General features: G+C 50.8%; 1 protein-coding gene across 3 annotated transcripts in view; it reads left to right on the top strand.

The window, feature by feature from the left end:
• Positions 1-17,205, top strand: part of DIP2B (disco interacting protein 2 homolog B) — a 1,149,028-nt gene that overhangs the window by 503,064 nt on the left and 628,759 nt on the right. For all 3 annotated transcript variants that reach the window (XM_069653448.1, XM_069653447.1, XM_069653449.1), the window contains exons 12-13: positions 202-311; positions 5,242-5,344. In XM_069653448.1, the coding sequence (XP_069509549.1) occupies positions 202-311; positions 5,242-5,344 (213 nt within the window). The remainder of the gene's footprint in view (positions 1-201; positions 312-5,241; positions 5,345-17,205) is intronic.

Genomic DNA, 17,205 nt, shown 5'->3' with positions numbered 1-17,205 from the left:
AACTTCCCTGAAAAGTATATTTTGGTAGATTTTTTATTTCACCTGGTCTCTATGGGAACTTTGTCGATTCATTTGATAGTGTTTTATCAAAGAAAATTCACCCTCACCCTTAAGGGAACTCTTCATGAAAAAATGCCTGACTTGTTGAAAATTGTATGCGATATAGTGAACTAAAGTGTTTTTTTAAAATATTTTTATTAGGATGGCCCAAACTCAAATGGGTTGTAACCGACTCACGGTATCTTTCGAAGTCACCCAAGGACTGGCAGCCCCACATTTCAGTTGCAGGCACAGAGCCAGCTTACATTGAGGTAACGAAGCTGCCCTCGGCAGAACAACCTAATGTTTTATATAGTGGTTTGATTACTGAATTTGGAAGGCAATTGTGAAGATGATTTGCAGTTGATTTTACATTCCCATTTGCTGCTAATTCTAATTAAATTTCACCATGATATTCACATGAAAATCTTTTCTGCAAATGTCTGTATTCTGCTCTCTATTTAATGTTGTTACTTGTATAACACCAATGCTCCCGGTCTGTGCTTTAAATTGCTTGAGCAGGTTTTGTGGTGGCATGTCACTCCCAGTTTTAACTTGCATTTGTTTTTATTCAGTGCGGCTCGCTTTCTGATATTAGAATAATTGTAGTGTGCAGTAAGACATTTTTATTATGTGGGAGGGAGGTAAGACACTATCGTGTCGCTATTCGTATTTTCATTTTTTTAATGGGAACACAAACTTCCTTTCTTGCCATCCTACTCCCCCCCCCCCCCCCTTCTCCCTCTCTTTACTTCTTAAGGGAGGAATCCCACAAGCCCCCTTTCTCCTCCAGAATCTGTTTACTGCTACCACCAAGGCTTTTGTTTTTTTGTATGTGTATTATTTGCTTATGCATCCTCTTTGAAGCATATATTGGTAGCTGGACCTAGTGTTAGCAATTTAAATTGTTAAAACAATTTTGAGTGTGCAAAATGTTTTTCATCCTTTGAGAATGAGAGCAAAGTTGAATACATTTTAATACATTTACTAAAATAGTTATGTAACTTTTAATTCTTCAACAACAGAAAAGCAGTACTGTGCCCTTTTTAGGGAGGATTCTCAGAATATGCTAATTTCTCTCCACCTTAGAGACCCCCAGCTCTTTTGCTGAACTTTGGGACTCTGTACTTTTTAATTCTGTTTGTTTTCTGTGTTTATTTCTTTTGGTTATGGAGTTTGACAACTCCATAGGCATCTTTTTTATTTGTGCCACACTGCACCCTGCGTGCAGTGACACAGGGGTGTCTTTTAGACTTCCCACAGGTTTAAATACCTTCTCAGGGATGATCTACTGTTTCCCAGAGAATGTAAAGCGAAATTGACTTTACTAGTCTTTCCAAATTCCTAGACCCAGCCCACCCCATCTTACAATGGAGTGCTGGAGGGGTTACATAGATCCCCTGTGTCTAAATACTCATGTAGCAGTCAAATGCTACCCTTTCCTATTGAAAAGGCTGGTGGCAGTGGTTTTACAATGAACATGATTTTTCCGGACCGCGAACACCGGTACCTACAAATCACGGGAGCCATGTTTTTCAAGATGGCGCCTTAAGCCCCTTTGTTTAAACAGGTCCCGGACTTCTTTTTTTTTCGATGTTTCTTTTTGGAATGGTCCTTCTAGTGTCTCTGTGCACCAAACCAGGTTTGGTCCCTTTGTTCGTGTGCCTTTGGCGGGCTTCAGGACTGAAGGCCACCTCTGGCGTCTCAGTGTCTGGGGTGGGCAGGAAGTGTGGGAGGTGCCCGAAAGTGCCTGTGCTTGGTCTCCTTGGAGACCCATATGCACTCTGGCTTGATTGGCTGACTGTCTGGCAAGGACAGCCACCCTGCTGGGTGAATGACAGCTAGGCTGGAATGAAAGGGAGAAAACAGTTTAAAAGGCGAGCCTCCAGGACAGGAAGGCAGGTGACCACTGGAACGAAGACGAGCTGGAAGAGGACTGGTGGGCAGAAATTCAGGCAGTACCCTCTGGGACCACTGCACACAATTAGGACTACAGGTGTTAGCCAAACAAACCTTTGGTATAAATCTGTACCACCGTTTTTGGTAGCGAGCTGAGCAGCCAGGCTTATCTCAAGAGTGAATATGGGCAGTAGAAGTAGTTACACAAAGGACTTTCAATCACAGTGGTTTAAGTAGACGCTTATATTCCAGGTTTCTTGGTAAAAACTCTTATTAATTTATTACACAAACATTTAGAAAACATTTCACTAGAAGGCAACTTAATATTATAAACAAATACACTTCAATACGAAACTGTAAGCTTTTGAGGCAGTTTGAGCTCCCCTGAAATAGGAGCAAAATGGCAGTTCAATTACTTAGCAGTGAGCAAAAAGGACAAAAGTAAGTAGAATGGATCACATATGCTTTGTAGACAGTGCAAATAGCTTCAGTTCACCAGAGGAGTTCAGTTCAAGTCAATAGGCCAGGCCAAAGTCAATGGGCTAGTGTTCTGGATAGGAAAGAGCAGTTCTGGTATCAAACGGTAAAGTCTTTGCAAAAGCTTTTAGAAGTAGTTTAGGCGAAAAAGGATCATACGATGGGTCACAAGTTGATTAGGCCTGTAAGTTGGGAAAGTTTCACAAACTTTCACCGCAAGAGTGGGGTTCTCGCAATCTGGTTGGCACTGTACCTTTTGTATGAAGAAACAAATGCTACTGAAGGCGTGGTTCCTGGCATGTCCTGCAGATCTCGCTGTTACTGAGCCTCAGTCGTGGGGACAAGAGGGAGGACATCGGGGGACTCCTGCACTGCACGGGATTGTTGAATAAAGCAAACAAAATTGAGTCACTTCAGTTCCAGTAGCTGTAGATTCAAGAGCACAAACTGGTGTCCCTCTCCCTGGTTAATCCTAACCAGCCTTGAGAATGGTATCCAGACGTCTTATGAATTGATTGGTCCCAACAACTCAAGGGAAGAAACCGCCCTTGAAGGAGCTTCTCTGTCGAATGGAGTTTGGCAATTCAGACCTGCAGCAGGGCTTCACCGGGCAAACCAACGGTCCTGGAGTTGTAGCAGCCGTCCTCTTCTAGCTCATCTTTGGTTCTTTCGTTCCAGTGGTCGACTCTGCTTTCCAGACACGCCTTTTAAACAGTTTTCTGTCATTCATTCCAGCCTAGCTATAACTGACCCAGCAGGGTGGCTGTACTTGGGTCTCCTAAGAGACTAAGCACAGGGAGTTTCGGGCACCTTCCTCACTTCCTGCCCACCCCAGACACTGGCGCCAGAGGCGGTCTTCACTCCTGAAGCCCGCCAAAGGCACACGAACAAAGGGACCAAACCTGGTTTGGCACGCAGAGACGAACAATAGCATGACCTATCCAAAATGAAACGGTGAAAAAAGACCACCGGGACCTGTTTAAACAAAGGAGCTTAAGGCGCCATCTTGAAAAACATGGCGCCTGTGATTTTTAGGTACCGGTGTTTGCGGTCGGGAAAAATCATGGTAGTTCGTTGTAAAACCACTGCCCACCAGCCTTTTCAATAGGAAAGGGTAGCATCTGACTGCTACATGAGTATTTGGACACCGGGGATACTATGTAACCCCTCCAGCACTCCATTGTAAGATGAGTGTTCTGGTCTAAAAATTTGGAAAGACTAGTAAAGTCAATTTCACTTTGCATTCTCTGGGAACAGTAGTTTATCCCAGCAAAGGTATTTAATACTTTGGGAAGTCTAAAGACATCCCTCTGTCACTGCATTGAGGGTGCTGTGACACACATAAAAAAGAGGATGCCTATGGTGTTGTCTAAAGCTCCATAACCAAAAGAAATAAATGCAGAAAACAAACAAAATTAAAAAGTAGAGAGTCCCAAAGTTCAGCAAAAGATCTGGGGGGTCTCTAAGGTAGAGAGGATTTAGCACATTTTGAGAATTCTCCCTAACAATGGGAGAAAACTGTTTAAAAGGCGAGACTCTTGGACTGGAAAGCAGAGTCAATCACTGGAACGAAAGAACCGAAGACGAGTTGGAAGAGGACGGCTGCTGCAATTCCTGGACCGTTGGTTTGCCCGGTGAAGCCCTGCTGCAGGTCCGAATTGCCAAGTTTACCTCGATAGAGAAGCCCCTTTGAAGGACGACTTCTTCCTTAAAGTTGGTGGGACCAATCAACTCGTAAGCCACCTGGATACCATTCTTGAAGCTGGTTAAGATTAACCAGGGGGAAGGACACCAGCTTGTGTGCTTGAATTACAGCTACTGGAAATGAAGAGACTCCATTTTGTCAGCATTTTCTGTGAAGTGCAAGAATCCCCCGACGTGCTCTCTTGTCCCCGCGGCTGGGGCTCAGGAACAGTGAGATCTGCAGGAACTGCCAGGAACCAACGTCTTCAGCTGCATCTTTTGCTTCATACTAATGTACTGTGCCAAACCGATTGCGAGAACTCCTCTCTCGCGGTGAAAGTTTGGGAAACTTTCCCAACTCGCAGGCCTAATCAGCTTGTGACCCCACATATGATTCTTTTCCGTACAAACTACTATTTAGAACTTTCGCAAAGACTTTACTGTTTACTTCAAGAACTGCTCTTTCCTATCCAAGACACTAGTCCATTGATTTTGGCCTACGCCTATTGAACTGAATCGCGTCCTCTAGTAAACTAAAACTATTTGCACTGCCTAAGAAACTATTTGTGATCTATTTTGCTAACTTGTGCGTTTTCACTCCCGTTGAAAGCAACGGAAATGCCATTTTACTCCTATTTCAGGCGAGCCTAATTTGTTCAGAAACTCATTGGATTGTTATTGATGTATGTTTGTATAATAAGTTGCCTCCTTCTAGTGAATTAATTTCTAAATAAATTAATAAGTGTTTTACCAAGAAAACTTGTGTCTACTTGAACCCCTGTGATTGTAAGACCTTTGTGTAACCTCTTGTACTGCTCACATTCCCTCTTGACATAAGCCTGGCTGCTCAGCTCGCTACCACAAACTGTGTAGTGCAGACTTGTACCAAAGGTTGGTTTTCTTACACCTGTAGTCCTAATTGTATGTGGTGGTCCCAGAGGGCACTGCATGCAATTCTGCCTAACAGTCCCTCAATGCAGCATGTTAGTTTATTTTAAAAAAATACTTTCACAATAGAAAAAATTAGCCAGAGAAATACAAATGTGAGTCACAATTGCATGCAGGATTGTTGGTCTAAATTTGAAGTCCATGGTGGGGACACACGATATGGGCTAATTTGCATGTGTGCATTTTTATTTCTAGTACAAAACAAGCAAAGAAGGGAGCGTAATGGGTGTTACAGTGTCTCGGATCGCAATGCTGTCTCATAGCCAAGCTCTCTCACAAGCCTGCAACTACACCGAAGGTAAGGCCTTTAAAAACACATTTTATTGAGCTGCATTGTCTGCATCACCACTTCAGGTTGTGAGGGGTGTGTTGTTAGCACATAGCTACTTTAGACACCACTTATGTTCCCAGTGTCTGCTTTCAGTTGTGTAGAAGCTAGCAGAAATCTATTTTTCCAAAAACCAAAATTGTAACCACCACACAAATTCAGCAGTTCAATGGAAATGGGATTTCAAGTCCTAGTTGCAAATTGGTTTTAATGTGTTTTTTCAAAACACATTCTATGTACAGAATAGACATTGTTTTCAATGAGATAACTAAATTATCAGTCGTTTAATAGGTGATCTGTTTCAGCCTCTTTCTAAATGTAAATGATTACCTTAATTCTCCAGCATGGGATCTGGCATGGATTCACATGCTCATGAATATTCCCCGTCAGGCCGGGAATCCTCGATATAGAAAAAATCAGTATCAGTATCAGTTTAGTTTCTGATCTGTCTTTCTCAGTAGTAACCAATCACTCGTCTCTGGGTCATACTGCCCCCAGCCAATGACTGCCCTCTCCCTAAGCCCCACCCCTGGCAGCCATCCTCAGAATTTTACCTCACGTTCAAGTGTTGGGAGTCCTCGTGCTTAGCTCTCGAGCTTTTGCTGCGTTTTCGCGCTTTTTTCAGGAGATTTTCTCATTTTTTCGGTTAAGAGCCTCAAGCTCCACCGTTTCTACTTCCGATCAACGGGGATCCGTTTCGGAGTTTTCTACCCCCCTCAAGGGTGAAAATTTCGTCGAGTTACGCTTTTGGAGTATTCCAGAAGTTCCGAGGCCTACCCCGGACATGGCCCAGGAGAAAGGGAGCTTGACGCCCGGGAAGCTATTCAGGACCTGCCCTGGATGCCAGCTTCAGAACGTTTTCAAGGAGGACGAGCATTCGTTTTGCCTCTACTGTCCATGAGGACAAAGACGCACAAGGAAAAGGACTGCGCGTTTTGTGGAAACGTGTCGGAGCGGACCATGAAGGATCGCCACCTCCGTCTCACCAACTGGCTGGAAGGTAAGAGCCCGCCAGGCGAGAAGAAGTAGTAGTCCGAGCGGTCTTCTAAGTCCTGTGAGAGTGCTCTGGTGACGGGGGCCCAACAAAAGGCTAAGCACCGCGAGTCCGCGGGCACCTGGAGCGCTGAACGGTCGGGCTCCTTGGCTGCCAGGCAGGGCGCACCCTCCCCGGCGCCATCGACCATGAGCCAACGATCTGGCTCGGGTAAGAGGAAGTCCGAGAACCCGGCAAAGCTTCTGGAGAGGCCCCGGTCGATCTCGAAGACTCCGGCAGAGGGGGAAGCGAGGCTCGGACCCTCCCCCGAAGGTGAAGGCCCCAGGCGTACAGAAGGTGAAGGCCCCAGGCGTACAGAAGGTGACGTTGGCCGTGGTTCACCCTGCTAGGACCTCGATTGAGTATGTCGCTGCGGCCCTTGCTCAGCCTGTGGAGGCTATACCAGTGGAGGCGCCCTCAGGTACCAGAGTCTCCCTGCCACCTGACACGACCTCTGAAGAGGAGCTCATCCAAGTCGTGGAGGAGAACCCAGCCCATCGGGAGGGAGACGACGAGGGCGACAGTGACGCAGACGAGGCTCCTCAAGAGCCCTCGCGCCCGTCGTTTCCGGCGCCGCAGGACACCTCGGTGGCCATTTTGTCAGCCATCCAGTCCTTATGCTCGGAGATAAGCACTAGGTTGCCCCTTTCCCCGACGGAGGAGCCTGAGCCAGACCTGACGGAGGATCCGGAGCCGGGACCTTCGGGGAGCCCACCGCCTAAGAGGACGACGACGCATCCTAGGCCGCCTCTTCCTGCCTCTGCGGCCTTCTCTGCCTTCCCCCCGGTCCACTACCCACGGGGATGATACAAGCATGGACATGACTACGACTGGTACGGATGACGACGGAGGCGACGACGGGACGTGTCGCCCCCTGCCCGGGCGTCCCCGCCCGACGAGATTGGATCCTTCCATGCAATGATCTCCAGGGCATCCCAGCTCTTCCAGCTCTGCCCCGAGGAAAAGGAGGGGTTCCTTTACCAGCGGCGCGAGGCTAAAAGGAAGACGGTCCTCGCTGTACCGCTGCTTGATGACATCTGGGATGAGGGGCTCGCCATCCTCAAGAACCCTGCCACGGCTCCTGCGAAGAGGGACCGGTACGAGAAGAAGTACCGGGTCCCTGACGCTGTCCCCTTGTGCCTTAGGGCGCAACCTACCCCGGACTCTGTCTTTTCGGTGGCGGCCAAGAAGAAAGCGGGGGGGCATCGGCCTCAACTTCAGCCTCCCCTCCGGACGGCGAGGGTAGGAAACTGGATGCGATGGGACGACGGGTCATCTCATCTGCAGTGACGACCATCAAGGCGGCCAACGCCCTGGCCATCGTAGCCCGCTACGACAGGGAGTTGTGGTTCAAGATCGGCCCTCTGTTGGACTTCCTTCCGGATGCCAAGAGGGCTGAGGCCCTGGAAATCTTGCAGGAAGGTGATATTGCCTCGGACCACGCCATTACGGTGGCTACAGACATCGCCGACACCGGTTTCCGTCAGTTGGGCAACGGCGTTTGCCTGAGACGACGAGGATGGCTCAGGGCGACGGATTTCCGCCAGGACGTTCAGACCAAGGTTTTGGACATGCCCTTCGATGGGAACAACCTTTTTGGCAAGGCGGTTGATGAATCCCTTCAGGCGATCAAGACGGACATGGAGACGGCCCGTGCACTGGCTGTGCTCCAACAGCGACGGCTGTCCTTTCGGAGCTCCGGAGGCAGACAGGGTGCCTCCAAGGGAGCCGGCAGCAGCTCCTCTACCTACCGTCAAGCGACAAGGTCTTTGTCGCAGGAGGCCTACAGGGGACGCGGAAAGTAGGTGGATCCCGCCGTCGTCGCCAAGGTGGTCAAGGAGGCAAAGCGGCCTCCAAGCAAGATTGAACCGTCCGTCGGGTCGGGCCCCCGCCGAAGCACCTCGGTGGGAGGCCGGCTGACGAAGTTCGTCGGCGTGTGGGAGTCCATCTCCACCGACCGTTAGGTGCTGGACGCCCTGGGGCGAACCCTCGAGTTCCAGAAGTGCCCCCGCATTCCTCCCGTGGCCAGGAAGGAAAATCACGTCCCTCAACTGCTGTTGGAAGTACGGGCGATGCTCAGGAAAGGTGCCATCGAGCTCGTCCCGAAGAGGCTTCGGGGCTCCGGAGTTAACTCAAGATACTTCCTCGTGAGGAAGAAGACGGGAGGATGGCGTCCCATCCTGGACCTGTGACGACTAAACAAATACATCAAGGCACAGAAGTTCCGGATGGCCACCCTCCAGCATGTAGTAGGGCGATTTCCTGTCGTCGTTGGACTTGGAGGATGCTTACTTCCACATCCCTATTCTAAAGAGGCACCAAAAGTTCCTCAGGTTCGTGGCCAAAGGGCGGCACTACCAGTTCAAGGCCCTCCCGTTCAGAATAAAATCGGCGCCCAGGGTGTTCACCAAGTGCCTAGCACCGGTGGCGGCGCGGCTGCGCCTGCAGGGGATCCACGTCTACCCCTACCTGGACGACTAGATAATACGGGCAAGGACAAGGGAGCTCGCCGTGGAACACACTGCGAAGTCCGTCCAGCTGCTCACGGACCTGGGGTTCTCCATCAACTTTCCAAAATCCCACCTGGTCCCGTCGCAAGTCGCCCTGTTCTGGGAGCACAGCGCGACACAGTGGCGCGGCGGGCCTCACCGTCGGAGGAAAGGATAAGGATCATCCTAGGAAAGGTGCAACGTCTACTGGCCACGGACGTGGCCAGAGTGAAGTCTATCAAGTCCCTCCTCGGAATGATGTCCTCCTGCATTTATCTGGTGCCCCATTGCAGACTTCGGATGCGGCCCTTGCAAGAATTCCTCGACGCCCACTGGATCCAGACGGGCAGCTTCGAGGACAGGATCTCGCTCGACGAAACGTTCCGTCAGGCGATACAATGGTGGGGTGTCCGCGCTCATCTGACAGCGGGAACAGGCTTCCTAGCCCCGGCCCACCAGGTGGCGGTGACGACGGATGCCTCCCTGGAAGGTTGGGGAGCGCACACCGGGGGCCGCCACGCGAGAGGCCTTTGGTGCTCGGAGAAGACTCTACACATCAACATCTTGGAGCTCCGCGCAGTGTTCTGGGCCCTCGGGTCCTCCCTTCCGTCACTCAAGGGCAAGGTGGTGAGGATATACACCGACAACACCACCACAATGTTTTACATTCGGAAGCAGGGCGGAACCAGATCCCCTGTCCAAGGAAGCCCAGGATCTGTGGCATTGGGCCATCGCCTAAGGGATGTTTCTGGTACCCTTTCATCTGGCAGGGATCAAAAGAACCATCGCCGAATCACTCAGCAGGGAGCTGCGCTCATGCCACGAGTGGGAACTGCACCAGGATCAAGTGTACCGACTCTTCCGACGATGGGACGAACCCCAGATCGATCTCTTCGCGACAGCGGCGAACTCCAAGTGCCGGAGGTTCGCCAGCAGGTTTCCCCAACGGAGGAGCATGGGCGATGCTTTCTCGTCCCCCTAGGACGGCCTGTTTCTTTATGCATTCCCGCCGTTGCTACTCCGGCTCGTTAACCAGCTCAAGAGGTCCCGGTGCAGGATGATCCTCGTCGCACAGGCGTGGCCGAGGCAGATCTGGTTCCCGGACCTTCTGGACTTGTCAGCGTCCACACCAGTCAAGCTGCCGACGGACGCGGATCTTCTCTCCAGAGAAGGAGGCGCCATTCTTAATCACCAACCAGAGTCGCTGAACTTGCAGGCCTGGCTCCTGCAGCACTAGAGTTTGGAGGATACGACATCCCGGCCGACTGCAGAGAGGTTCTTGCAAAGGCCAGGGCATCCTCAACTCTCAAGTGCTACGGACACAAATGGAAGAGGTTCTCTGGTACCGGGCACAGAAGATTAACCCTCTGCGGATTACGGCCCCTCAAGTATTGCCGTACCTACTGTCTTTGGTCAAGGCTGGCCTATCTCACGCTTCCATCAAGGTACATCTGGCTGCCGTCTCACGTTACACTAGAACTACAGGACGGGCGTCCTTGTGGTCTCATCGTCTGGTGAAGGAATTTATGATCGGAACAGTCCTATCATTCCTGCCGGTGAAGGCCCCTGGCGTGGGAGCTCAACGTGGTACTAACTAGGCTCATGGGGGCCCCATTCGAGTCTATGCATTCAGTGCCGTTGAAGTTTGTCGTGGAAGACCGCATTCCTCGTGGCCATCACCTCTGCACGACGAGTGGGAGAGATCCAGGCCCTGTCCTGCAAGCCTCCATACTTGACTTTTCAGGACACGATGGTGGTGCTGAGGACGCACCCCTCCTTCATGCCCAAGGTGCCGTCGGACTTCCACCTCAACGAGCCCTTGGTGTTGCCAGTTTTCTTCCCGTCGCATTCGTCGCCGGCTGAGAGGACTCTGCACTCGCGAGATGTAGCTAGAGCGCTGAAGTTCTACGTGGACCGCACAAAGAGTTTCCGGAAGACATCACAGCTGTTTGTTAACTTTAGACCTGTGAATCAAGGGGGAAGGCTCTCTCGAAGACTTCCATTTCCACATGGCTCTCCGGCTGCATCATGCACTGTCACCGGTTGGCAAACCGACCGCTGTCCGGCCGTCCGAGAGCCCATTCGACCAGAGCGATCGCTGCTACTACGGCGTTCCTGTTTGGTGTGCCCCTGCTCGACATCTGCAGGGCTGCTACGTGGAGGTCGACGCACACCTTCACGAGATTCTACTGCGTCGACCGGGATTCCAGGGAGGAGTCCAGAGTCTGCCAGGCAGTGCTCCGCAACCTGTTCGCCTAAGGTGAGCCTGGTGAGGAGGTAAGAGTTGCTTAATGTTGAGTTGTTGTATTGCTTGATATTGAGCCTTTTGCCACCTCCCGTGGTTGTGCATGTGTATACTGCTATGTATTCATATTTCTGATGTTTGTTAATCTGCTTAGAATCACATGCTGTGCATAGGTCCGACATCCAGTGGTCACTGCGGAGTATTGCATTTTGTTTTTCATAGTCGAAAAGGGGACGTCGAGAAGGCGTGTCTGTAACACTATCCCTATAGTGACGTGTGTTGTACCCACAATCCCTCACGCGTCGAGGTCCCTCAGATTGTTTTTTTCCGCCCAGATACTGGTCGCCTTTACGCGGAGCTCCTCGAGAGACATTGCAGATTTCATCTCCTCGACCTTTGGTCGTTTTCCTATATTAATATAGAACATATCGATCCTCCCCTCGACGCTGTTGTGAAGCTTCTCCGCCGAGCAAGATCTTCGACGGAGGGGACGAGCGGAGGAGATCCTTCGGCATTGCCGAACACGTGGCCTGGCCTCGCAGGCCAAATACAGTATGGAGATTGGGGGTCGTGGGACATCTGTAATTCTTTTCTGAGAATGCCTTTCCTTTTCCCCTTCCTTTCCCTTGGGGTGGTTATCACGTTTTATTGCCTCAGCTATGGAGAGGACACCCTTTATGTTTTGCCCGCTTTGCAAGGGCAAGTTTACTTGGAAGGACAAGCATTCACGGTGTAACCGCTGCTTGCCCCTCGATCACAAGGAGGAAGGTTGCACGGCTTGTTGGCTTCTTAAGCCGAAGACTCTAAAAGACCGTAGGGTCAAAAGGTGGGCGGCCTACGCTATGTCGAAGGCCGACGCTTCACCCACCGTCGCTACCTCCGACAGTGACGAGGAACGTGATACCACGACCTCCGCTATGGAAGTCGTAAACCCCCCTAGAGAGCGCACACGCGCTTCGTCGTCTGTCCCCGGCCCCGACGGGCTCGGCTCACGCCCCGCTTATGGGGATGAACACCCCGGCGACACTGAGGCACACAAGAACACACATAAGCACACAACCCATGGCTCTTCTTTGCCGAAGGCAAAGAGAGCATCAGCGCCCAAGGAGACGCAGGTTTCACCGGCGGCCTCCTCGGACCGTTCGGGTTCGAAGCCCCTCTCGCAACCGCAACCGCAGCCGCGACCAGCGACTGGGCTGTCGGCAAATAAGGGCGCCGCCCCCAAATCATCGGCCGGAGCGCATCAGCAGAAAGCGCATGCCGCCGTAGAGCGTTCGACACCCATAACGTCGAAACCACAGCTCCCCGCTGACAAACGAGTCGCTGAGAGCTTGGCGAGGATCGTGGTAGCCGACGCCCAAAAGCGTACGCCGAAAGACACGTCGAGCGCTACGCAAAGGTCGAAAGACACACCTGAAGGCTTTTCGGAAGGCGACGGGACACTTTCCTCGACGTTATGGGAGAGGTCGAGCCGTGTTCAGCTACAAGACACCAATTTTCCCCCGCTAGACCGCTCAGGGGTACCCCATGAAACCATGGAAAGGCTCCAACTCTGCATGGAAAGGATGGAGAGGTTTATGAATGCCCAAAACCCTCCCACTCCAAAGAGAATAAGAGAAGGGCCACAGGAGGACCCCAGGGCCAAAATTCCAAGATTAGTCAATCCCTACCAGGACACAGCCTCAGACTTCCACAGTGTGTATGACCTCACTGGGGAAGAACATTATTTTGAGGAAGAGGATGATTTTATGGACGAGGAAGACGGACGGAACCAGGAGGAAGGTCTGGAGGACAGCCCAGTCGGTAGGAGAAGGCTTCGGAGAAAATCCAGAAGAAGGACCTTCTCACCCCTGGCAATCACCATCAATATATTCCGACACTGATGTCCTGAACCTAAATCCTCCTGACATTTCACCGGTTAGAAACACGTCTCCCATTGACGATCAACCCACATTTAATGCCCTGTTGCGCAGAGCAGCAGCACACTTCGAACTAGACACTGGGGAGCTCACTCCGGAATTCGACTTTGTAGAAAGGGTAATTAAGGAGAAACCCCCGGTCAGTCAGACAATTCCCCTCCTCGCTTCGGTTAGGAGAAGAATCATCCCTTCGCTGTCCACACCCGCACTAATCAGAGGGGTCAATCCTAGAATTGAAAAACTTTTCACTCCTTCACCCTCAGACCCGCTGTACATCAGGGGACATTCCATTCCGGATTCCCTGGTAGTAACCAACACAAGAAAGAGGGCAGGGGTACCACTTTCCACCAGTGAGGCACCACCTGACAAGGAGGGCAAGCGGTTATATGCCCTTGCTAAAAGAATTACATCCTCGGCCGCCTTTTCGGCAAGAATTGCCAACAACAATTCTTTGCTCGCTAGCTATGCGGACGCGCAGTGGGCCAAACTGCGCAAAGACGCCGAAGAAGTGCCGGAACCATTACGTACACGCCTGCTTTCAACTATTGGCGAAGGAACCCAGGTCAACCAGAGTATTGTGAAGAGCTCTCTGGATGCGGCAGAAACTGTGGGACGTTCCCTAGTTCAGGGAATAGTCCTAAAACGACACGTATGGCTGCGCAACTCAGGGTTCAAACCGGAGACACAGGCGTCTTTAATAAATAACCCTGTTGAAGACTCCAACCTCTTCGGGAAGGCGGTGGATGAGGCTCTGGAGATGGCTAAAAAAGAGTTCGATACAATCAAAACTCTTGACCAAATCTCTAAGCCCGCTACCAGGCGCGGATATGGCAATAAACGCTTTTTTCGTGGCCAACGCCAACAACAAAACCAGCAGCAACAGTACGCTGCCACCAATTTCCAGACCAGTAGTGGCCAGTACAGTCAAAGAGGACAGCGTCGGGGCAAAGGAAGAGGGCGAGGGTCCACCCCCAGAGGTTCCCAAGCCCCTAACAACACCAAGTGACGCGAAGATTCGCGTCCCCTCCCATGCAATACCGGTCGGGGGCCGGATAACATCCTTTCTTCCAGCATGGGAGGGTATAACGTCAGACCGCTGGGTACTTTCCACCGTAGCCCACGGATACTGCATCGAATTCAACAGTTCCCCAACATACAAACCCCCGAGGGGACGACGCATGTCACCGGAACATCTTGCCATCCTTCTACAAGAAGTACAGCAACTGCTGGAAAAGGGAGCCATAGAGGTCGTGCCTCTATCTCAGGTAACGGAAGGTATTTATTCAGTGTACTTCCTTGTACTCAAAAAGGATCTAACCATGCGCCCTGTATTAGATCTGCGCCCAGCGAACAAGTTTATCAAACCCCAAAAGTTTCGTATGGTGACCCTACAGGAAGTGATCCCACTGCTATCACAGGGAGATTACATGACAACATTGGACATGAAAGATGCATACTTTCATATTTTAATGTTGCCAGCGCACAGAAAATACCTCCGGTTCATGATAGAGGGCAAACACTACCAGTTCAGAGTGCTACCCTTCGGCATAGCATCAGCACCGAGGGTATTCACGAAGGTACTGGCAGTGGCAGCGGCCCACCTGCGCAGGTTGTCCATCCCAGTTTACCCTTACCTCGACGACTGGCTCATAACAGGGGATTCTTATGAAACATGCTTCTCCAATACCCAAAAGACTGTAGTCCTTTTGTTCCAGTTGGGCTTCTCCATCAACGAAAAGAAGTCCAGCCTAGACCCCAGCCAAATCAAACAATTCCTAGGGGCTCTAATTCAAACAAAGGACGGCCTCGTCTTCCCCTCCAAAGAGAGGGTTCAAAACATGTTGTTTCAGATCCCTCAATATGTGTCCGGTCGAGAGGTGACGGTACGCAAAGCAATGCGCTTGCTAGGCATGATGGCGTCGTGTATTTATTTGGTACCTCACGCGCGCCTGCGCATGCGCCCTATGCAAGAGTGGCTCAACAGCCAGTGGTGTCAGGCCGGCGGACTATGGGACGATCTAGTAGTGGTCTTGCAGGCCTTAGTTCTCTCGCTACGGTGGTGGACAAAAGAAAACCTAGAAAAAGGGAAACCCTTTGCCACACCCGCGGCGGAAGCCACTCTAACCACAGACGCATCCCTCACAGGATGGGGGGCTCACCTATCCCATCAGACTGCTCACGGAGAGTGGACTCCGAGCGTAGCATCCAAACACATCAATCTTCTGGAGCTACTAGCGGTGTTCAAGGCGCTAAAAGCCTTCCAGGAACACCTACAAGGCAGGACAGTGATGGTCCTTACAGACAGCACCACAGCCATGTATTACATCAACAAGCAGGGGGGAACCCACTCTCCAGGTCTGTCCAAACTGGCCCAAAACATATGGAAGTGGGCTCTCAAACAGAATATGTTCCTCCTGTCACATGTACCAGGGGAACTCAATCTGCTGGCAGACAAACTCAGCAGAGATTTCCCCCTGCCCGAAGAGTACGAATGGCGACTGCACGAAGACATCGTCTTCGACGTCTTCACGCAATGGGGATTCCCAGAAATAGACCTGTTCGCAACCCTGGAGAACTCACAATGCCAAAGCTACGCCTCCAGGTACCCCCAAAACCAATCCAAGGGGAACGGTCTGTCGATTCGATGGTCAGGGAAATTTGTTTATGCTTTTCCCCCGACTCCCCTTCTCAACAAGGTGGTGCACAAGATGCACCAGGAACAAGTAACCATGATACTGGTGGCCCCAATGTGGGCCCGACAGCCATGTTTCGCTCACTTGATGGAGATGTCTCTATCTCCCCCAGTGAAACTCCCCTGCCCGTACAACATGCTGTCACAATACAGGGGCAGGACGCTGCATCCATGCCCCCAGAACATGAACTTAGCAGCCTGGCTCCTGAGGTCGTACAATTTGGACACCTACAGCTCCCGCAGAGATGCATGGACATCCTCAGGGAAGCCAGAAAACCTAACACTCGCCACTGCTATTCTAGCAAATGGAAGAGATTTGTCATCTGGTGCAGAGGAAAGAGCATCAACCCAATTGACTGCTCTCCCACACATAATGTTCTATACCTGACCCATTTATTGGATTCAGGTCTAGTGTTCAATTCCATTAAAGTCCACCTAGCGGCACTTTCTGCATACACCACTTCCCAACTCAAAGTGTCGTGGTGGAAGATCCCTGTTATAAAGGCCTTCATGGAGGGAGTAAAGAGAATACACCCCCCGATAGCTAACCCAGCTCCCGGATGGGACCTTAACGTGGTACTTACAAAACTCATGGGATCACCTTTTGAACCCATGCACAAAGCAACTCTTAAGACTGCTTTTCTAATAGCTATCACCTCCATCAGGAGAGTAAGTGAACTACAGGCTTTCTGTTCTAGACCCCTTCGTTACAGTTCACAAAGATAAAGTGGTTCTACGCACTCACCCAAGGTTTGCTCCAAATTTCATCTCAAAATTCCATGTAAACCAGTCTATAGAACTACCAGCGTTCTTTCAAAATCCTTCCAACTTGGGAGAAAGGACTCTGCACACACTAGATGTGCGCAGAGCGGTCATGTTCTACATGGAAAGAACCAGACCACTGAGGAAGACTAATCAGTTCTTCGTCTCGGTGGCAGCAGGAAGAGAAGGGGATGCAGTTTCAAAGTCCACTATTTCTAGATGGATTGTCCAATGCATCACTCTCTGCTATACTCTTGCTAAGAGAGAACTGCCCTTTAGGCCAAGAGCACATTCTACTCGAGGCACGGGGGCGTCCATAGCATTCATTGCAAATGTTCCCCTTGAGTCCATCTGCAAAGCGGCTACCTGGAGTTCTGTGCACACCTTTACAAAACACTACTGTCTAGATGCACACTCTAGATCTGACTCCCAGGTGGAACAGGCAGTATTAAGGCATCTTTTCTCTACTGTTCCTTCTCATAACCCACCGCCAACTCCGGGTACTGCTCGCTAGTCTATGCACAGCATGTGATTCTAAGCAGATTAACAAACATCAGAAGACAATGCATTACTTACCGTAAAAGCATTTCTGATGGTTGTATCTGCTTAGATTCACATGCGCCCACCCTTTCTCCCCGCTCGGATGGAAGGAACATAGACATCTTTCTATATTTCTCTCTTTTCTGTACTC

Source organism: Ambystoma mexicanum, chromosome 3q, assembly GCF_040938575.1.
Source record: "Ambystoma mexicanum isolate Mex_15411 chromosome 3q, UKY_AmexF1_1, whole genome shotgun sequence".
NCBI lineage: Eukaryota > Metazoa > Chordata > Amphibia > Caudata > Ambystomatidae > Ambystoma > Ambystoma mexicanum.
Note: the sequence above shows the minus strand (reverse complement) of the source record. Positions and strands in the feature narration are given on the sequence as shown.